Below are 23,899 nucleotides of genomic sequence, written 5' to 3' on the forward strand. Positions count from 1 at the left end.
GTGCTTAGTAAAATTTGGAGGAAAAGTGTGGCTAACTAGATAATTAGCTACAGGTGCATACCAAGGAACTACTTCAGATACTGCTTGTAAGTAATCAAATGGGAAATTATCATTTATAGGAGTGGAGTTACCCTTAATGTGCTCAAGGCGACTCAAGTGGTCTGCCACTAGATTCTGATTACCACTCCTATCCTTAATTTCTAAATCAAATTCTTGCAGCAGCAGTATCCAACGTATTAGCCTTGGTTTGGACTCCTTTTTAGCTAATAAATATTTTAGAGTTGCATGGTCTGAGTACACTACTACCTTAGTACCAAGTAAATAGGCTCGGAATTTATCCAGAGCAAAAACAATAGCTAGAAGCTCTTTTTCAGTAGTAGTATAATTAGACTGAGCAGCATCTAAAGTCTTAGATGCATAAGCAATTACAAAAGGGTCATTACCTTCACACTGAGCCAACGCTGCTCCTACTGCATGGTTGGAAGCATCACACATGATTTCAAATGGCTGGCTCCAGTCAGGTCCTCTCACAATTGGAGCTTGAGTCAGGGCGGTCTTCAACTTATCAAACGCTTGCATACAGCTCTCACTGAACTCAAACTCAATATCTTTCTGTAGCAGTCTGGATAAAGGCAGTGCTACCTTACTGAAGTCCTTAATAAATCTCCTATAAAAACCTACGTGGCCAAGGAACGAACGAACTTCCCTCACGAAGGAGGGGTAAGGTAAACTAGAAATAACATCCACCTTTGCTGGATCTACAGAAATGCCAGTATTATACACAACATGTCCTAGTACAATTTCTTGTTTGACCATAAAGTGACATTTTTCAAAATTTAATACAAGGTTTGTATTAACACATCTGTCTAACACTCTAGATAAACTATCCAAGCAAAGGCTAAATGAATCACCATATATGCTGAAATCATCCATAAAAATCTCCATACAGTTCTCAATCAGATCAGAGAAAAGACTCATCATGCATCTTTGGAAAGTAGCAGGTGCATTGCATAAGCCAAAGGGCATTCTCTTATAAGCATAAGTCTCAAAAGGACATGTAAAAGTAGTATTTTCTTGATCTTCAGGAGCTATATGAATTTGAAAGTAGCCTGTATAACCATCTAAAAAATAATAATGAGATTTACCTGACAGGCGATCAAGCATTTGATCAATGAATGGCAAGGGGTAATGATCCTTGCGAGTGGCTTGGTTGAGACGCCTATAGTCAATGCAAACTCTCCATGAATTCGGCACTCTAGTTGTCAGAAGCTCTCCATGCTCATTCTTTATTGTTGTGACTCCAGACTTCTTGGGCACTACTTGTACTGGGCTGACCCATTCACTATCTGAAATCGGGTAAATAATATCTGCTTCAAGTAGCCTGGTCACTTCCTTCTTGACAACTTCTAAGATGGTGGGATTCAATCTTCTTTGAGGTTGACGGACAGGTTTGCTCCCTCTTCTAAGAATATTCTGTGTTCACAAACTTGGGGGCTAATGCCTACTATGTCCGCCAAGCTCCATCCAATTGCTTTCTTATGTTTTCTCAGTACACTGAGTAGTTGTTCTTCTTGTTGATAAGTGAGTTCCCTTGCAATGATAACTGGGAACTTCTGCTTGTCCTCAAGGTAAGCATACTTGAGGTGTGAAGGAAGGGGCTTTAACTCTAATTTATGCTCATAGCTAGGCTCTGGATCATCTGGGACTGGTAATAATGGTAAAGTCTTCTCATGGTTTTCAGAAAGTGTCCCCACACTTGGACCTTGCTCCATATACTTCTCTTCTAATTCTTCCTGGTGAACTTCAGCTACAGTTTCATCAATAATGTCGCATTGGAAGATAGAATGATCTTCTGGAGGATGCTTCATAGCTTCATTTAAACTGAAACTCACTATTCTGTCATCTATCTCAAAGGAGTAAGTTCCTGAGAATGCATCCAGCTTGAACTTTGAAGTCTTCAGGAATGGTCTTCCAAGAAGGATTGATGATGGTCTTCCTGAGTCATTAGGGGGCATTTCTAGGATATAGAAATCAATGAGAAATGTGAGCCCCTTAATGCTCACCAGTACATCTTCAGCAATTCCAACTACTGTAATAATGCTTTTATCTGCTAACACAAAACGAGCTGCCGACCTTTTTAAGGGAGGGAGCCTCAAAGTATCATATATGGACAAAGGCATTATACTAACACATGCTCCTAAATCACACATACAGTCAGAAAATATCACACCTCCAATGGTACAGCTAACCATACATGGACTTGGATCACTATATTTTTCAGGTATTCCCCCCATTAAAGTAGATATAGAACTACCTAAAGGAATAGTTTCTAATTCATTAATTTTATCTTTATGTATGCACAAATCCTTTAGAAACTTTGCGTATTTAGGTACCTGTTGAATAACATCAAAAAGGGAAACAGTTACCTCGACCTTTTTGAATATTTCTACCATTTTGGGATCAAGTTCCATCTGCTTTCTGGGCTTCCTTGCAAGTTGTGGAAATGGGATAGAAGGGGCACAATTTGTAGCTTCAGCATCCCTTGGGGCTTCATTCTGTGGTTGAACTTCTTCTTCTTCAACTATGTCTTGTACGTCCTCTTCCTCTTCAGCATCTTCCACTTTTACCACATCCTCTGCTAGCACGTTTTTTGGTGGGTTTGGCTCCTCATGGTTCCTCTCCTGTAATGTGGTTCCTAACCTTAAAGTGATAGCATTGATGCCACCTTTGGGATTAGGCAGTGGTTGAGAAGAAATTCCACTGGAGCTTGAAGGTTGATGTGTGGAATTAAGTGAGGAATCCATCTCGGAGATGAGAGCTTGTAAAGTGGCAGTCAAGCCATTCAGACCAGAGTTCAGCTGCGCCTGCATGTCTTGTTGTCCTTGCGCAAGAGAACGGAGCATCTCGTCATTTGATGAGGAGTTAGAATAAGCAGTCTGAGAAACTTGTTGTTGGGGTTGCTGGGGTCCTTGTGATTGTCTTAGGTGGTGCTCTGTAAGGTTGGTTCTGATTCTGCTGTCTATTGTTGTTGTTGTTATTCCACCTCTAGTTTCCATTATTGTCTCTACCTCCTCTGTTAAAGTTATCCCTCCAGCCATGGTTAGAATTATCTCTCCAGCCTTGGTTGGAGTTGTCTTGCCATCCATGGTTATTGTTGCCACCTTGGTTGTAGTTGCCACCTTGTTGATTGTATCCTTGATTCGGGCGGTCATAGAAGTTGTAGTTGCCACCTTGTTGATTGTCTTCCTAGAGTTGCGGGCATTCATCAGTATAATGACTATAGTCAGCACAGATCCCACATACTCTTTGTGGAACTAACTGTTGGCTTTGTTGTGGTGAAGGCTGAGCTTGTTGTGCTTGTTGTTGATTCAACTGCATCTGCTTAAGTAAGTTGGTCATTTCACATATACTCTGTGTCAGAGCAGTAGTTTTCTTGCTAGAGGAGACCTCTGCAACAGCTTTAGGGTTGCGCCTCTGTCTGTGATTCCTAGTGGACTCAGCTAAGTCGCTGATCAGTTGCCATGCTTCATCTGCGGTTTTGTACTTTTTCAGAGAACCATTACTGGCACCTTCCAGTGTGGTCTTATCCTGGGGGTTCATGCCTTGGGTGAAGTAGCTGATCAATACTAGTCTATCAATCATGTGATGGGAACATGCGTCCAGGAGATTGTTGAAGCGCTCCCAATATTCATAGAGAGTCTCTGATTCACCTTGAACAATGCAAGAGATCTCTTTTCTCAGTCTATCTGTGACTTCAGCTGGGAAGTATTTTTCCAAAAATTCTCTTCTAAGCGTGTCCCAGTTGGTAACAGTCGCTTGAGGTTGGGAGTAGTACCATTCCCTTGCCTTTCCCTCAAGAGAAAACAGGAAAGCGATTAACAGAACAGAAGTTTCATCTGCACCATGACACCTAACAGTAGAACATGCTGTCTAGAAATTCCTAAGGTGCTTGATAGGCTCTTGAGCAGGTAAGCCATAAAACTTAGGCATCAAGTTGATCAGTGCGGTTTTTAGTTCAAAATCTGCAGCTGCAGTCGGATGATGCACTTGATACAGCTGCAGTGTAAAATCTGGGACTCCTGCCTCCTGGAGAGTAATCCTCCTAGGTGCTGCCATGTTTCCTGCACGTAAATCAACTGGATCAGTAGTAAATGAGCTTGTCTCACTTTCAGATGGCGGTTCAGATTCGCCCTCAGATGAGACTGGTGAATTGATAATAACCATTTCACCATCCTCGGAGGCTAACCGACATCGAGTTCGTCTAATATGTGAAAGAGTTCTTTCAATTTCATGATCAAATGGGACTAAACTCGGATCAGGCAATGAACGCGTCATTCAATGAGAAAGACATGTAATTCATAGTAACAGAAATAAAAATAAAATATGCAAATAAAATAAAATATATACACTAATTAATAATTTAGCACACTATTGCAACTCTCCGGCAACGGCGCCAAAAATTGGTGCGTGGCAGAAGTTAACCAATTAAGAGATTTTAATTAAGAGAACAGCATTGCACGTATAGCTCTTAACCGGCTAAGATCTGTCTCACTAATTTAAAAAGAGTTGTCACAAATTTAGAAATAAAGATACCGGAAGTATGAGTCCCAGGTCGTCTCCCAACGAGTTGCAGAAAAGAGTGCTAATTTATTAATCAGAAAATTCCCAGAAAGTTGAGTTTGATAATGAGTAATTAAAATAGTTGTGAATTAAGGCAATAAAAATAAACTAAGAATAATTATTGATACTCTGAATAAAAGGCCTTTACTGGGGGAATGATTAAATGGAACTTCTATCCTTGTTGGGATCTTCTCAAATGTGGTGTAAAAAGGTTGTTGTTCTCACTCGATTTTTCCTTACTAAATAAGGAAAGGTATGGTGATTGAACTAACTCTTACCCTCAGGTCCTAGCCCTCTCCCTTTGGGAGGTCTAGTGTTAGTAAGTATGAAGTTAGCTAACAACGTCTAGTTTAACCAAGCACTTGAGCATTCCAACTCAAGTATCACCTCTTAATCAACCCCATGTCAAGTAGAAATTCTACTCCATTGACATGAAAGTAATAATCATAAAAATATGAGAAGACATAATTAATTAAAATAAAATAGAAAATTAAAATTAATTAAAATAAAAATAACTCTATATATTAATAAATTCAAAACGCAACATAATTATCTGAACAGAGTTAATGAGTAATTAATTAAAAATAAGGGAGTAAAGAAACAAATTAAAGTAATGTATTCAACGGAGGTAATGGCTCTTCAACATCCACAATCCAAAAACAAAAGCATAAACTATCAATGTAACACTAATCTAGATTCAGATCTAAAACTAAGAGTAATCCTAATGTGATGAATCTGAATGTCTGTGGATGCCTCCTTGAGTTTCTGCATGTTTCCTAGGTTTAGTCTGTGTTTCTGGGCCAAAAACTGGGTCAAAATGCGGCCCGAAATTGCCCCAGCGAATTCTATTTTTTCTGCAGATCGCGCAGGTCACGCGTTCGCGTCATTCAGTGTTTTTCCTTGCCACGCGTTCGCGTGGTTCACACGTTCGCGTCATTCGTGCAGACTCCAATCCACGCGTTTACGTCAGGCACGCGTCCGCGTCGTTGCGAATTCTCCATTTCGCGCGTCCGCGTGGGCCATGTGCTCGCGTCATTGCTCGCTGGTCATCTCCTTAGTTTCTTGTGTTCCTTCTATTTATGCAAGTCTCCTCTCCACTTTCCAAGTCATTCGTGCCCTATGAAGCCTGAAACACTTAACACATGGATCACGACATCGAATGGGATAAAGGAGAATTAAAATACATAATTAAAAGTCTCTGGGAAGCAAGTTTTCAATCATGGAGTGATTTTGGGAAGGAATTGTAAATACATGCTTATCATATGAATAAGTGGGTAAAAAATTAATAAAACCACACAATTAAACACAATATAAATCATAAAATACTGGTTTATCAGAACTCAATTCATTTATAATGTACTAATTTTGTCTGTCATCGTAAAATTTTATAATCAAGTTCAATTGTACGAGGTTAATAATAAAGAAAAAAAATTCACACTATCTAACAACAATATCAAAATTAAATCTTTACAAAAAAAAGTGACAAATTTAACTTATTAACATGTATAAATAATTATAATAACGAAGAAATAATAATCAAAATATATTTATGTATGTTCATCATAAAGTGAGCTATAATTTACATATGCGTTCCAAGTTTTAAAAAAATGATTTTTATAAATATTATAATAATTAATCCTACCTAATAATTTTTATATATTAAAATTTTTTAATAATTAAATATTGTTAATAGTCTTTTAGAGTAATTTTTCTAAATCAAATTTTACAGAATTTTTAAATTCAGTGATAAAAATAGACAAAAATTTTAACTTTAGTCATTAGACAAATAAAAATCTACCTATACTAATTAAATAGTTATACTTTAAATATGTATTGATGTTATTAAGGTATAATGTAGAGGATGTTAATTAATAAGTAAAAATCATAATTCTAAAAACCAAAAGCGAACCTATTACTGTTTAGGGCTATTAATAAACTTTTATATTTTTTTTTAATTTTTTATATATATTAATTAAAAAAAAAACAAATCTATGGAATGGTTATTTTTTTATTTATTTCATTTTTTTAAATATATTTTTTCTTTAATTTTCTATCATACTCAAGAGACAAATATATCTTTAGAGCATTGATAAAATTATCTCTCTAGATTGGTATCTATCCTAGACTAACGAAGAGCTAGTCGCATTCTACAACCACACCGATCTTTTTAGAGTGTGGATCTTATCCAATCCGGTGACAGTGCGGATCGGATAATATATGCCGTTGTCTTCGTTAGTGCTTATGTTAGAGAACGTAAATTCCATATTTAATTTGCTTGCAAAGAGAGAAAAAATTATTGTAGTTGAGTATGCAGAGTGTATATCTTTTTGAAAGAACTTTCATGTAATTGCTCTCAGCAAGAGAGACTGCATAGACTAGAACTCTTTTGTTTTTTTCTTTTTTACTTTGGCTTTATTTTATGTCACAAAAAAAAATTTGATTTCCTTTTAGTACCATATTAAATTTACATTAATATATAAGTTCAAATGATAGTTCAAAATCTGTCCCCAACATCATAACTTATCAAACTATTAGGTAGTGTTTGGTGGAGAGACAGATACGGAAAGACTGAGACTGAGAGACAGAGACTAAGAGACAGGGATTGAAATAAATCTCAGTATTCTGTTTGGTGCAAAATGAGAGACAGGAATTGAAACAAGAATGAAACTCTAATTTAATTTGCACAAAGGATAAAATTGGAATTAATTAATTGAAATGAAAGTATTTTAGGTATAAAATGTTATTAAAGTTCCAGTCTCCATCTCTAAAAATTTCAGTCTCCTGTGTCCCTACTTTTTGGAGGTACTGAAATACTGAAATTTTAGAGACAGAGACAGAAATTTTAGTATCAGTCTCTGAACTAACAAACACGATACTGAGTCTCAGTCTCTCAGTCTCTGTCTCAGTACCTCAAAACAAACGCTACCTTAACGAACTAAATTCGAGTTAGCTAATGCTTTGTCTTAACTCAGTTACAAATCTATAAATGAATTAAATCCATGATATCACTATATTAATTGAACAATAATTTATCATAATTTTATTTTAATACTTGATTAAACTTGTATTAAATTGTTAGTATTTTATTTTAGACTTGCTCCTAATTAAAAGTATTATCTAATTTTTTTAACAAAACAGTATTATATCATAATTAGCCTAAATAATAATATTAAAAAATAAATAATTAAAGAAATTAATTTTTTTCTACTACTTATTACTAATTATACCTTCTCTAAATTATACAAATTATACTATAATGGTACAAATTATTTATTTTTAAATTAGAGAATCGAATTATTATATTATTAATTAATAATTTATTTTCTATTTTTAAAAGCATTATGCAATTGTTTTATGATTAAAAAATTTTCACCAAAAACATCTCCATAAAAAAATTAACAATTTAGCATACAACTTTATATGTATATGTGAGTATATATAAGTATATTACTTTCTTAATTTGGTTCATTATCAACATGCTTAAATGAATTGTAACTTTTACTTTCGTTTAACCGTGGGCAACTGAATAATTTTAATATAGGGTAAAGTATATTTTTTGTCCCTGAAGTTTGATAAAAGTTTCAAAAATATCCCTAAGTTTTACTTTGTTTCAATTTTGTTCCAAAAGTTTTCGATTTGCATCAAATATATCCTTGACAGCTAATTTTTCAAAAAATTTAAGATCAATTCAACAACAATATCATAAGAACAACTCTCAACACAAGCAAATCAAACATAATTTTCATATATTATTGTTAGATTAGTCTTAAATTTTTTAAAAATTTAGCAGTTTAGGGTATATTTGATGCAAATAGAAAATTTTTGGGACAAAATTGAAACAAAATAAAACTTAGGGATATTTTTAAAACTTTTGCCAAATTTTAGGGACAAAAAATAAACTTTACCCTTTAATATATTAAAACTATCACAACTAAATTATATTATTTGTACATGATTATAATATTTAAACAGAAAGGTAGAATAATAAAAAATATATTATTTCAAAAACCGAAATACTAACAATTTTTTTCATGATTATCTTAAAGTAATTTTACGATTTTAGCTAATTAGCAACGTTACCCTACCATGTGGTGTTGAATACATTTATATATTAATGTACAGAATGGCTATGAATTGTGCATTAACTACCAAGAACTTACGTATAACTGATAGAAAAACTATAATTTTCACTTCCTTTAAGTTACTTACAATTGCATTTAACATAACGAATTGAGCCTATTATAGGCCAATGGATGAAAATGTTGTTGCAATCAAATTTTAAAAAAAACATTGACCATATAAACTAATATAGCAGAATTTCATTTGATGAACTTTCTTTTTTCCTTTTTGTACAAAAGGAGAAATACCAGATTAGAGAAATATATGCAAGAAGTTTAAAGTGTCTCATCTTTAGCTTGCACACGGCACACCTCAAGTCGAGTAAGTTTAAGTAAAATGTTGATCAGAATATCAATTCAACCAGAAAATTTCATGCCGAAGAACGATAATGTTATCAAGATGATCCGATCATGCTGACTGTTGAGGCTCATTTTTAAACCTGATCAAACTTCATTTTTTCCATCAGAACCTGATCAAATAAAAAAAAATATTATCCATCATAACTTTTAAACCACTATGAAGATTATAAGAATAAAAAAGAGGCAATATAGTCAATGCAATTAGCCAATTGCCACTCAATCATTTATAATATATTCAATCATTATACTTTAGGATCACTTGCTGTAAACTGTTTTTTTTCAACCTCAATTATATCCATAATTCAAATCTATCTAGAAATTCAGTTGCTAACCGATCTCAAATGTTTTAGCCAATAAATTATATATATTTAGCTAATATTTTTAGCAACCAAAGACATTAACAAACAGTAAATTATCGAAAAAAAAAAGAACAACCATGCAAATTTTCTGTTCTGCTCTAAGCATAACTAAGCATGATATTAAATAGTAAATCATAAAAAAAAGGAGAAATAATAATTTCTAAAAAGATCTTCCTTTTAACATTTATTTTCATGTACTAAGTGATTATTCAGTAAGACAACAACAAATTTAAGGTTTAATCACTAACAAATTCAGCTCAAGATAATTTTTAGCAACAAAAACATTTAGCTAAGTAATTATTTGAGTAAGATAGCAACAAATTCAAGGTTCACTGATAATAATCAGTAAAACATTAATCTTAGTGACGATTTTAAGCAACAAAAAAACTAGCTCAACAAATTATTCAAAGTTCAGTAGTGATAATTAGTAACAAATTCATGTCACTGATGATTTTCAGCAAAAAAAAAAAAAAAAAAACACTAGTTCAATGATATTTTCAGCAATAAATTTTAGCAGCATATTAAAATCAAAATACAGTAATTTAAATTTCCGCTACCTTTGAATTTTAAATTTAACTTTAGTCAGTTTATTTAAACATACTCCCTAATTTTAGTATCGGCTACTACTCTATAATTCAATCATAGCTTAGACTTCTAATCTATCTAGTCCAGGTTATAATTTAAAGCAAACTAATCACAATTTAAACTAAGTAAAACATATAGGTTTATCATTTGAAATCTGGTTAATAATTAGCTAATTAATTAATTAGCATTTTGGCATTTAAACAATTTTCTGGTGTGAAGAAATTATGAAATGAGAATAATAAAAACTCTTTGAATACATCTCTTTTAAAAATAAATTGCCAATCAAATATGTTAAATTTTTTCATTCCTTTCCTTGTTGTTAACACCTTAACACCCCCTCAAAGAGATGCATTGCGGCAGTAGTACTTGATAGTATTAAGAGAATAATGTGTTGGCTTTTAAGTGTGTGAGTACACTTGTACTTATAATGCAAGAAACATAGGACAAAAAAAATAAAAATTAAGTAACATCACCAAATTGGAGATCAGATTCTGGTTGCGTGAAGAAAACTGACGTCGGGGAGGAAGCTAACAGCGAGATTCAAAGCAAGAAGATGACAAGGATGACCAGTCTCGGGACCGGCTATTTCTGCCGCTGGCGACAACGAGCTCGGAGCAAAGAGATGAGAGAGTTCGAGCGCTTCAGTGAAAATGGGAGAGGAAAGAGATGCTAAGTGCAAACTGTTGGGGCAACTGTGGAGAGCTCTCGATCACCGGAAAGATTTTGGGGAAGAATCAAGTGAGATAACATAAGATGAGAAGACACCACATCCAACTCAAAACCTTAAGGTGTCAAGTTAATGGGTCTCTCATCTTATAAACTCTTCACTCTTCCTTGCTTTCTTTGATGTGGGACTAACTTCAACACTCCTCACACTTGCAACACTAACAATCTCCCCCACAAGTATGAGCCTCCACATCAAGCATCAACTCCCCTTCTTTTTAGCTCCTCCGCCACGAGTATTCGTCCATCACACCGCCGCAAAACACTGCGGGACACGCCACCCGGACCACCTTTGCCAGGAAGACTTTTGATGCTTCACCTTAAATACTTCTTAAAACCACCAGACCGATTAACCATCGGCTCTGATACCACTTGTTGGGCCCAACCGTGGGGAGCTCTCGACAATCAGAGAGACTTCGGGGAGAAATCAAGCGAGAGAACATAAGATGAGACGACACCACATCCAACTCAAAACCTTACCAATATGAAAGAGCCTAGCAGCGGAAACGACACAAATGTCCAACACAAGAACAATATGGAAGCACTCACAACACAATATGGCAACAACTATAACAAGCAAATATAGCAAGTAAAGCAATAATAAGAACACACCGAGATTTTAACGTGAAAAATCCCCTCAATGTGAGAGGTAAAAACCACGGGTCATCCAGACCAATGAAATAGCTCCACTATAATCAAATAAGGTACAAGAGATTCTCAAACAAAGTACAAAAACGTGCATATAACCAGCCAAAATATCAAATCACCAAAGCTTATAAATGAGAAGCAAGATGAAATATACCCAAAAAATAGAGCTGCTGTCGAAGCCAATTTCTCCCTCTGAAGACCTCCAATTAAAATCTTCACCGTTCATAATAAAGAACAAGATGTGAAGAATCTATAGTCCAAATTCCATGTCGATCCAATGGGGAAAGAATGAGAAATTGCCGTTCAAAGATTGTTGCTCTGTGTAAAAATGGAAAACCTAATTTCTCTCTTGCGAAGTCAATTTCTCCTACTGCAAACCTCCAATGAATATCTCCACCGACCAGAATAAAGAAAAAGATGAGAGAAACACGTAGTTCAAATTTCAAGCCGATCCAACGGTGATCTGAGAAGAAACTATCATTTGAGATTTACTGCTTTGGACAAAAACGGAAATTCTGTTTTCTTCCTTCTCTTTCTCTCTTTGGTGGCTACTCTCTTTCTCTCAATTGACTCCAAAAATCTGATTAGGGTTATGGCATAATGGATGCAAAGAAACACCCTCAAAATATTGGGCTTGGTCCTCACAAAGGAGAGAAAAAAACCTAACAAATCTCCCCCTTCTTGACTAGGTGGAGGCTCTCGCCATTCCGGCGATCAAACAACATGTTTCAAACTTTTTTCTTGACAATGCTTTTGTCATCATATCAACACCATTGTCATCAGTGTGAACTTTCTCAAGTTCCAACAACTTGGAATCTAACATATCCCGTATCCAGTGATACCTAACATCAATATGTTTAGATCTTACATGAAAAGTAGAATTCTTGGCAAGATAAATAGCACTTTGGCTATCACACAACAACACATAACAGTCTTGCTTGAAACCAAGTTCTGTAAGAAACTTTTTCATCCACAACAACTCTTTACATGCTTCAGTTGCTGCAATAAACTCTGCCTCTGTGGTAGAAAGTGCAACACACTTTTGTAGCCTTGACTGCCATGAAATAGCTCCTCCTGCAAACTTGACCAAATAACCTGAAGTAGACTTTCGAGAATCAATATCTCCTGTCATGTCTGCATCAGTAAAGCCAACTAGCAAAGGTTTCTCACCACCAAAACTCAAACTCAAATTAGTTGTACCTTTGAGATATCTCATAATCCATTTAACAGCATTCCAATGTTCTTTACCTGGATTAGAGAGAAAACGACTCACAGTACTAACCGCATGAGCAATGTCTGGTCTAGTGCATCAAGCTTCCAACAGCTGAGGCATAAGAAATTTCATCCATTACTTGAATACTCCTTAAAACCAAATCGATTAAATCATCGGCTCTAATACCACTTGTTGGAGTCAACTGTGGAGAGCTCTCAACCACTGGGGAGATTTCGGGGGGGAATCAAGTGAGATAACATAAGATGAGAAGACACCACATCCAACTCAAAACCTTAAGGTGTCAAGTTAATGGGTCTCTCATCTTATAAACTTCTCACTCTTCCTTACTTTCTTTGATGTGGGACTAACTTCAACACTCCTCACACTTGCAACACTAACACAAACCCCGCAAAATTGATGAATAATTAGCTAATAAATTAAATATTATTTAAAAAAATTAGAAAAGTAAATTTTTATAATATAAAAAAGTAAAAATAATTAAAATACAAATTTCAACACTAATTTTAAAGATTAGTTAGACCAAGCCCGTATTGGGGCCAAAACCTAACATATAAATAGCAAACTCAGCCACTCCTCCATCAAACAAAAGGGAATCATGCCAAGAAGAGAGATTGAGGTGAGAACCCTAATCCTCCATTTCAATTCAGTCTTCAAATCCTTATAATTTCTAATCCGGAGTTCCAATTGATGAGCCGTTTGCGGCCACACGTTTGTCTCAGAGTTCTCTTCAATTCTATTTGAACAAAGTGGTAAGAAACTTTGTTATTCATGCCCAGTTCTCCCTTCTACTGAATTCATGATTCTTGGTTATGGGTATTAAAGGTTTTGATGTTTTTGATGATTTAGGTTTGATCTAGTGGCGGGTAATTATTGGGTTTTACCCCCAATCATCAATGGGTAAGGTAAGAAAACTCTAAACCCTTGTGGTTTGCCCGATTTTGTGAATCATAGTGTTAATTATGGTGATTTGTATGGATTAGATTTAATTTAAGTTGAATTAGAGATTGAATCGGTGAATTAGAGCGTTTGGAATCAAGTTTTGGTGGCCGAGACTTGTTGATTTTGGTTTGGAGGTCAAAAAGCTTGCAAAGAGATGTTTTGAGGTATTCCGGGTTTAGGGAGAAATCTGCCAAGGTATGATTTTGGTTTGTCGTAGTTAATATATAATGTCGCATAAAAACTTAGGCTAATTGACCATAGGATAAGCTTGGATTGAATTAGGTTGTTGATGTGATTAGTGAATAAATGTGTATATATGTGCAATTGATTTGAGATTTGATATGTGTATATATATATATTTTTGTAGGATTATGAGGATGTGATGATATATTAATGAATTTATATGTTGATAGAATTGTGGATAAAAAGGAGGTATTTGAGTATGATTATTGTTGATTTTGGTTGAGAAATTGTTGAGTATACATATATAGAATTGAATGAATTGGGTGGTGGTATATTGTGAAATGAATGGAATTGAAGGTGTTGAATGAAGTTTTGGGGATGTTTTTGGATTGTAAACCATTGATCTTGGATTGAGGATTTTTGAAAAACTAGAGATTTGGTAAACTTTAGTAAAAACTTATTTTTGACCAACTTTGGCGGGTTATAACTTGGCTTTTGGACTCTCAAATTTTATAAAACTTGTTTTGAATGAAAATTGGTTTGAAGTTTACAACGTAAGAATAACGGATAAAAAAAATTTCTAACAAAAATGTTATGCGCGTTTAAAGTTGGGTGTGCAAAAATTAATTTCTGCAAACTTATCAGCTTTTCTGAAAAACTTGAAGCATGCGTACGCAGACACATGCATGCGTACGCTAGAATATTCTTTGTTTCATACACTCGCGTACGCATGCGGTGGATGCGTACATGAGTTTGTCAAATTTTACAATCATGCGTACACATGAAGTATACATACGCATGAAAGGCCAAGTTTTGATAGTGCACATACGCGGCGGTGTTCATGCATACGTGAGCCACCCCCTTTGTTTGGAGAATCCGCGTACGTGGGAGGTGCTCGCATACGCGAGATTGGCTAGATTTACATCCATGCATACGCATGGGGTGACATGCATACACATGACCACTCTCTTTTAAAAAAGTGGCATTTTTTGAGTTTTAAACATACTCTCTAACTTTTCAAACCTCTTTAACACCTGTTTAGAGTCGGTCGTTTGCGAATTTTAAAGCTTTGGAATAAGGATGAACATGTTGAGTAAGTTAAGTAGATATTCACAAGGAATCTTGAAGATGATAATTAAGTTAATGGGATATTGGTAATGCTGAATGAGACATAGGTTGATGAGAGGTGTGATGAGAATGACTATGACCTTATGAGATGATGGTGAATGAGTTTGATTAAGATATGATGAGAATGATATATGATAATGAGAAGTAAGGATGATTAATAATGAACATGTCTATGAACTCTCTTTGGTTGCAAAATGGTGACAGGGCACATATTCCTTCTAATGGTGATAGGGCACATATTATCTCTAATGGTGACAGTGCACTCTCCCTCTAACGGTCAGCCGATGTTCTGAGATAATTGAGCACAACAGAGAGACAATGTCTGGGGTAGCTACCAGACATGTCGGGTTGGCTATATAACCGACAGATGATATCATCAGCCATAAGATAGGCATATATCATATGCAGTTGTTTGTTTTGCTTGAGTGTGCATTACTTTGGTTTGCCTAATTAATTAGTCATGCTTATCTGTTATTTGTCCTACTTGCTGTAATTGCATTCTATCTGTGTTTTATTTGCCTGTCTTGTATGTCTTTATAACTGAGAGATCCCTCATGCTGGCGGAGGTGATGTTGAGAGTAGTTCCACCGGTTATTATGAGGTTTGGATTGACAGGAGGTGAAGAGTTAGATTAGAACTAAAACCCACAAATAGATTCCCGAATTTCTGGTTTAGTACACTTCTTTAAGTTTAAATCTGAGTGTCAAAGTTCTAGGATCACTTCTGACTTTTTCGGGACGTTATATATTAATTATGTGGGCATCATTACCATGCTGAGAATCTCCGGTTCTCATTCCATACATATTTCTTCTATTTTTTTAGATACAGGTCGAGATGCATCTCAGTGAGCGTCTGGAGGTCTCTATGCAAGCGAAGATATCGCTTTTGGGGATATTATATTTTGGTTTTAGGCTATGTATTTATGTATATAAATTCTTCGCATGATTATGTTGTATTTTTCCCTCTTAGAGGTTGCTTTTGGAGAAACGGGTGTTTTATTTCTGATCTGGGATAACTTTGGAGCTATGTATATATCTATATATGAATACTCCAGCCGGCCTTGATTTCACAAGTCGAGTATGGAGTTTGATATTTTGTATCTGTTGGTTTTCTGTTTTTTATGTATAAATGCTTTATCCCTCCTTTTATCTGATTATCCTTTTACATGTACGATGCGCTTTATTTTTTGCGGTTTTCGCTTAAACTTTTCTTCAAAACTCTTAGTTACGAATTTCTTCAACTATATATATATATTACCTTAGAGGTCGTAATACCTCACCACCTCTATTTTATGGTTTAAGTGTAAAACTCTACGTAGTAGGGTATTACATATTACACTGAAGGCTAGAATTTTTTTTTCGGGCCACATTTAGAGATTAGTAAGAGATTGAGTTTGGACTTAGGCAAAAGCTTAGGAGTAGATTTTTTTAGAGACCTAATTATATTTTTAAATGTTTAGATATTTAAATGTCTGTGAAATAAAAAATCAAAAACGTATTTATTTTTTTTCAAAAAATTTTAACATAATTCGGTTCAGGTTATGTAAATCGATCAAATCTGATAATTATAATATGGATAATTGAATTTATTATTATTACTATAATAAATCGATTTTATTTTTATTCTTATTTATTTAAAAATAAATTATTAACTGATTTAATAAATATATCGAATAACAACATAACACATGTAATGTCTTAAAAAAAGGAAAATTATATGTAAACAATGAAAATATTAAACAATGTGAACAATAGATATATTGAATGTTCATTTTACTAGGAATACGGATGGTTATTCTAATATTAAAATTTAGATAAATAATTTAGAGGTGTAGTATATTTTTATTTGATTAATAGTTATTCATATTGTTCAAGAAAGTCATTGATTAGTTAGCATAACCATAAAAAATACATTCTTTTGTGTCTTTATCAAAAGTGGTCCCATATAATATACCTCAACATTAACAATAACCAATCCTTGTTCACCACCAACTACACTGACTTTTCCTATTGGCTCATGGCTGCAATGGTTTCTATTTCCGTAGCCAAGGCTGATGACGAAGAGGTTACCATTCATATCCCAAACCTTGTGAAGGTTTTCAAGGACGGGTCCATTGAGCGCCTCCAAAACTCTCCACTTGTTCCACCTTCGACTCTTGGATCAGTTTCTTCCAAAGACGTCGTCATCTCCAACAACCCCTCCATCTCCGCGCGTCTATACCTTCCAACAAAGCTCATCCACCACCACGACGCCCACAAAGTCCCCATCTTGGTGTACTTCCACGGCGGAGCCTTCTTCTTTGAATCTGCATTCAACGAGCGCCACCACAACTACTTCAACTTGTTCCTCTCCAAAGCAGAAGCAGACATCTTAGTTGTCTCTGTTGACTACAGGCTGGCACCGGAGATCCCTCTCCCCGCAGCATATCATGATTGCTGGCAAGCACTCAAATGGGTGGCTTCCAATGATTATGATCCATGGATCCTCAACCATGGCGATTTCCAAAGAGTGTTCCTCGGCGGCGACAGTGCCGGTGCTAACCTTGTTCACAACGTTGCTTTGCGTGCTGGTGCTGAAGCTCTACCTAACGGGGTCAAAGTGTTGGGTGCTTTTCTCTCTCAGCCATACTTCTTGAGCACAAAACCCATCGGATCTGAAGCAGTGGAAGGGCACGAGGAGAGTCCACCGTATGTGGTGTGGGGTTTGGTGTATCCGAATGCGCCCGGCGGGTTGGATAACCCACTGATCAATCCCTTGGCCCCTGAGGCTCCCAGCTTGGCTACTCTTGGGTGCTCCAAGATAATAGTTTGCGTTGCTGAAAAGGATTCATTAAGGGACAGAGGGGTTTGGTACTATCAAGCTGTTAAGAACAGTGGGTGGCATGGTCATCTGGAACTCTACGAAGCTGAACACGAGGACCATGTTTTTAACATTCACACTCCCGAATCCGAAAATGCTTTGAAACTCATGAAACGCTTGGCTCACTTTATCCTTCACTGAATCTTATAACGTGTCTTCTTCTTCTTAGTTACATATTACAAGCAGGCTACTGAAAATTAAAATTAAGGGATGTATTGCAATTTGTGTGCTAGTGAGTAATTTTGCATTTGCCAAAGTTTCTTTCATAATACGCGATAATTAAAGTGATGGGTATGCAAGTTCTTGCCTTAAGTGTTGGTGTCTAATGTCTATACCTCTCAACGCAATTCTCCGTTTGAATTTTCAACTATGTTTATTTTCTCTTTACATGCAAGTTTGTGGTGGTTGTAGTCATGAAATCTAATTATCTAATGGGATGCTTTCATAAAAATAAAAACGTGTAAAATATCTTTTTGTAAACTTTACGTGTTACATTATTATTGAACGTATTAATGAACTGGTTATTTTTGAATTTTTTAACAAATTAGAATAAAATCGATTTTTTATAATAATAACAATAAATCCAATTTTCCTTTTAAAAATTTAATTGTATTTTTAAAATTTTAGAAATTTAAATATTTGCAAAACAAAAAATTAAAAATATATTTATCTTTTTATCAAAAAATTAAAGATATCCAATTTAAATTGTGTAATTCAATCTGATCAAATTGAATCTAATAATTATAATGCAGACAATTGAATTTATTATTATTTTTATAATAAACTAATTTTATTCTAATTTATTAAAAAATAAATTATTAACCGACAAAAATATCTAATAATAATATAATACATATAGACGTCTTAAAAAAAAACCACTTTTAGTATTTTTATTAAAGCGGTCTCCTTATCTAATAATAATAATAGAAACAATGAGAATATTACACCCTTATCTGAAGGATGATGGGTCTATGATTAATAATATTTGGTTCTGATCCCCTGGGCCCCGCCCTAAAGTTTTTATCTTTTTCCTCCTTCGCCACAACAAACATGAGTTGCGCTTGCATCCGACATAAATTTATTTCTGCGTTTTTAATACCAAAATACTAATTATTATTAAATTTACATATTATATATAACTATCTTTAAAAAATTTTAAAAATTTATTATTTTTTATAATCATCTTTAATCATTAATTTAATTTTTTAATTTAATAATATATTTTTAATTTATATTTTTAAATATTAATAATTAATTAATGACAACAACAAATAAATTTTAATAATCGTGTGAATATTTCTCAAAAAAAGCTCAGCTTAACAAAGAAAAGATATTTGAGTTGAAGAAGACGACTCATTGAAAAGACGTGATAAAAAAAAAAAAAAAAACCACCATTAAAAGGAAAACTTTAGCTTGCTGAATTTGACTTGCAATTTTCTGAAAGTCAATTTTGCAGAAAAAGGGTTTATCCTGGGTAGGAATTCGGCAGATCTTGCGTGTCACTGCCACGTTTTGCACTTAACAATAATAAGTTTTGCAATCCCTCTAAAAATAATAAGTTTTGCAATCCCTTTGAAGATTTGTACCAAAGTACATTAACTATTTAATCAAATGAATAATAAGATCAGACTGGTGTTAATTATATTATCATTTTACACTTGACAAAGAGAAAAACTTCCTTTTAAATATATATTTTTTAAGTTAAACACAAAGAAGGAAGCTGAAAGCTAAGTGGAAAGATATCTATCTATATATGACAACAATAGTAACTCCCTTCAATAATGTTTAAAAAGAGCCGGTTGTTACTTCTAATTAGGTAGTTACCGCAAGCAGCGGCAAATATATATGTGAGCCGTTATACATACATGCGAAACTTGTATTACAAATCAAAATTTGATTGCACCATTTTACTGCTCCCACATTTTGTGCTTCATTACGCTTTCTCCTGCATACTATCATCCTCGCTTGCTTCCCTTTGCATATAGTCTCATCAGTTCAGAATCAAACAGATCGCTCGATTACATTTTTAAAGGCAAGATTTGTGGGCTAGCCAACTTACTAAGTACATGTTTTCTTTTCTGTTGTTTACTTTTGCTGACCGACCAAACACTACTTTCCATTGTTTGATCTTCCTGTTTTACTCCTTTTTGGATTTTTCAAACCGATTATCATGCCACTTAAAAATATAAATTCAAAATACGTCTTTCCACGCTATTCATTTGTAATTCACCCCATTTATGATTTTTGTGTCACTTTATTTGGCCTGCAGTTTATTCTTTTCTTTGTCGCTTTACCTTAATACTATATATTATTGGAAACTGTATTATTATGTTAACATACATTATTATAGATTATACTCATCATAGTTTATTATATAATTTACCCTGTAGTCCTGTACAATGTTGGCTTAGTCAAATTATTTAAACTTCAGAGTACGTGTGTCCAACTTTTCATGCGTTTAAAGGAAGGAAGATGGAAAACAATAATAAAGATTGTTATCGTTTAATTGAATATTTAATATTTTCAAGTTTTATCCCCAATTTCAAGAAGAATAAAGGCTTCTGCCTTCTGGTGTTCCTGCATGTTGTAGGTCTGATTGCAATGGCAATGGATGGTGTGGAGTGGAACTTCCTTAAAGGACCTATTTCAATAAAGTTATGGCTTCTTAGTCAGAACACCAGAGACGAGATTGTGAAGCGAATAACCAAGCACCTGAGCACTAATAAGTCTATTTTCACGCAGAATTTTGGGACATTGGATATGGAAAAGGCCATGAAGAAGGCCAAAGGAATTGAAGATGCGTCTTTTGCCATAGCAAGCCTTCACCATGAGACACAACCTGATGGTGATGGAAGTTATGCAGTCAAGCTTTATGCCAAACAATGTAGTAAGCTTGAACTAGAGCTTCTGACAACACTATCTTGCAAAAGTAGTAAGTGGTGACACTGAGACTTGATGAATCTGACTTTATTGCTGGAAGACCACAATTGCTGAAGGAGAACTCGAATCCAAGATGAAGCAACTTCAACTCTCTGCTTCGCAATCGTGTTTCTACAATACTTTCTTTAATTTGTACTACTTTTAATGTTATCGGCTGTTTCCATGTTTACTTTGTTTGTTATCTTTTTCGGTGTTTATAATTTCATAAGATTGTAGTATTTGCAGTTCCAACCCTTTAATCTTATCTGATAAATTATTAAATTAGTGTAGAAATGGATATCTAGAGTTTCAGTGTAACTGGTAAATATGCTAGTATGCACTATGCAATGACCCAAAAGACTCTTATTACAATATTATGGGACCTTCAACTCTGTTTTGTCAATTTTGTATAGGAAAATTCTATGATGTTGACGGTAAAAATCACAATGTGATGCTATCACTAGGTGTCGCACAATAAGGTAGTAATTAATAATGACGAGAATATGAGATTATAATTTGTATGAATAAATCAGAAAAATCTTTAATTTGTCAAAACTCATTTTAGCTTATTAGTCTAAGATGTCATGATTGAAATTAATTAAAAAAAATTTGAGTGTACAGAGAAGGTAAAAGTTGAACACTAAAATTAAGTTGGGACTTAGGAGTATAAGATTTTAATCAACTGAATTAATTTTATTCGTTTACTATCGATTCTTTTATGAAACATGTTAGAAATAGCCCCATTGACAAAGAAAAGATCCACTATTGGGCGATAATTTATCTTGAACCATCAAGTTCGTTCACCATTATCTTGGGTTGTATGCTTTGCCACTCTCTATGTTAAATGTTTGTGATTTTATTTTGACCACGTAAGATATAAGTCTTATTAATTACATGCTTAACTTGCACATATTACTCTAAAAATATCTAAGTCTAAGACGTTCCTTATCTTTAATTAATTCTTTATATATCCACATACATTATCATAAAGTATATATTTTAATATAGAATATATAGTTAAATAAAATTTTAAAAAATTTTGTATCGAATATTTTTGTTTTTAAAAAATTTATTATATTGAAATCTTTAAATTTTATAAAAATAAAATATATAAATTTCTATTATAATATGAATGATCATTGACCACCAACCACCAACCATTCCTCCAATTGAATTTACTTAGATGGTACAAAATTTTAATAGTGGAGGTGCAAAAAGTTTCAAAGTTGGACTCACCTTTATGAAGCTATGAAAAGAGAATATTTCTACATGTATAAATAGAGAAGATGTGGCATATGAATTACACACTACAATCAATAATAATTTTCACTCTTTTACTATTTCTCTCTGTGGATCTTTTGAGTTACAATATACTAATAAATATATAGATTACTTATATTATACTGAAATAATTATATTAGTAAATATCAATATTCCACTCTTTTATTTATGTTTCTTTATTTTATATTATATCTTCCTTATTTATTTATTTATTTTACAATATGTTATCAGTATGAGACTCTGATCAAATTTTAGGAAGACTCAGGTAACAAATTCTTATTATATCGAAACTCTCTCATCTTGAATTTAATGCTCTTGATATATCTGGAAACAACTATTTATCATGGATACTAGATGCTGAAATCCATTTTGATTCAATCTTGGAGATACCATTAAAGCTAAAAATAATACATCGCAGAAAGATAAAGGCAAAGCCATGATTTTCTTTCGTCGTCATCTTGACGAAGGATTGAAAAATGAATATCTCACATTAAAAGATTCTGCAGATCTGTGGAAAGACCTTGAAAAAAGGTACAATCATCAAAAGACGGTAATACTTCCTCAAGCCCGATATGAATGGACGCACTTGTGTTTACAGGATTTTAAATCCATAAATGAATATAATTTAGCAATGTTTCGAATCACCTCATGAATGAAATTATGCGGGGAAAAGATAACTGATAATGACATGTTAGAGAAAACTTTCTCGACCTTCCATGCCTCAAATGTGCTCCTGCAACAGCAGTATCGAGAAAAAAGATTTAAAAAATATTTTGAGTTAATTTCTTACCTTCTTGTTGCTGAACGCAACAATGAATTACTTTTAAGAAATCATGAATAGCGCCCACCTGGCACCACCCCATTTTCTAAAGCACATGCAACAAATCATTACCCTAGAAGAGGTAAATGGCAAGGTTTTGATAACAAGAAAAATTATGGAAGGAAGAAGAATTATATTCATAAGAAATTATCTCACCAGAAGTGGGATAAAGAAAGAAACAATGGGCAAAATAAATCAACAGAGGATAAGTGTTTCCGTTGTGGTGGAAAGGGCCATTGGTCGCGTACCTATCGTACCCCAAGGCACCTAGTCGATCTTTATCAAGCATCTTTGAAAAAGGTTGACAAAGGAAAGGAAACAAATTTTTTTTCAAATGTTGCTGAAAATTCCACCACTCATTATGATGTATCTGATTTCTTTGAGGATCCTAAAGGAAATATTGGTCATTTGATCAATGATGGAATAGTTTAATATGTGAGATTGTTAAGTATTCATGTAAATAAATAATGTAAAAAACTTATTGTTAAATTTTATTTTCTATGTATTTAAGTTTCAAATATGATGTATATAAATAATGAAATATTTATATTTATGTTTAAGAACTTTAAAATCATTAAATGTGTCAAGTTTTAAAAATAATAATAATAAGGGTTAAGTACGATTTTGGTCCCTAAGTAGAGGTTGAAAATTTATTTCGTCTCCAGCCTTTTTTTCGCTATAAAATGGTCCCGAAGGTTTCAGTTTGTTTTAAAATCGTCTTTTTTACTAAATTTTTTATTTTTATTACCAAATTACCCCTAACTAAAAAAATTATAAAAAAAATAAAATAAAATAAAATAAAAAAAGAAAGGGACGGGGAGAAAGAGAAACGGAAAGGTCGCCGCTCCACACCGCCGCCATCGCTGCTCCTTTCTTCCTCAACACATACACAGCGCTGCCGAGAAGAGAGGAACGAAGCCCTCCAGAGCGCCGCTGACCACCACAGCGCCCTTCTCGTGGTGATTTGTACCCCGCCAACACTGCATCGCCGTTCACCGCCGCAGCCCCTCCTCCCCCACCACCGCCGCAACCTTTCCCTTCTGTTTTAATTTTTTATTCTTTTTTCTTTAATTTTTCAGATTTAAATGATTCCATTGTTGTTGTTGTTGTTGATGCTTCTGGT

General features: G+C 34.1%; 1 protein-coding gene and 1 non-coding gene across 2 annotated transcripts; both read left to right on the plus strand.

Annotated features, from left to right (window-relative positions):
* The first annotated feature begins 3,636 nt into the window (after positions 1-3,636).
* LOC112753371 (small nucleolar RNA R71) lies at positions 3,637-3,744 on the plus strand. The gene has a single exon (XR_003177760.1). It is a non-coding gene; the product is annotated as a small nucleolar RNA R71 (small nucleolar RNA).
* Positions 3,745-16,704: 12,960 nt separating this feature from the next.
* Positions 16,705-18,068, plus strand: LOC112749892 (2-hydroxyisoflavanone dehydratase). Its single transcript, XM_025798316.3, has one exon. It carries the CDS (start codon positions 16,914-16,916, stop codon positions 17,895-17,897), a length of 984 nt encoding a protein of 327 aa, XP_025654101.1. The 5' UTR covers positions 16,705-16,913; the 3' UTR covers positions 17,898-18,068.
* Positions 18,069-23,899: the final 5,831 nt, after the last annotated feature.

The sequence above is a fragment of the Arachis hypogaea genome, chromosome 15 (assembly GCF_003086295.3).
Source record: "Arachis hypogaea cultivar Tifrunner chromosome 15, arahy.Tifrunner.gnm2.J5K5, whole genome shotgun sequence".
NCBI classification, from domain to species: domain Eukaryota; kingdom Viridiplantae; phylum Streptophyta; class Magnoliopsida; order Fabales; family Fabaceae; genus Arachis; species Arachis hypogaea.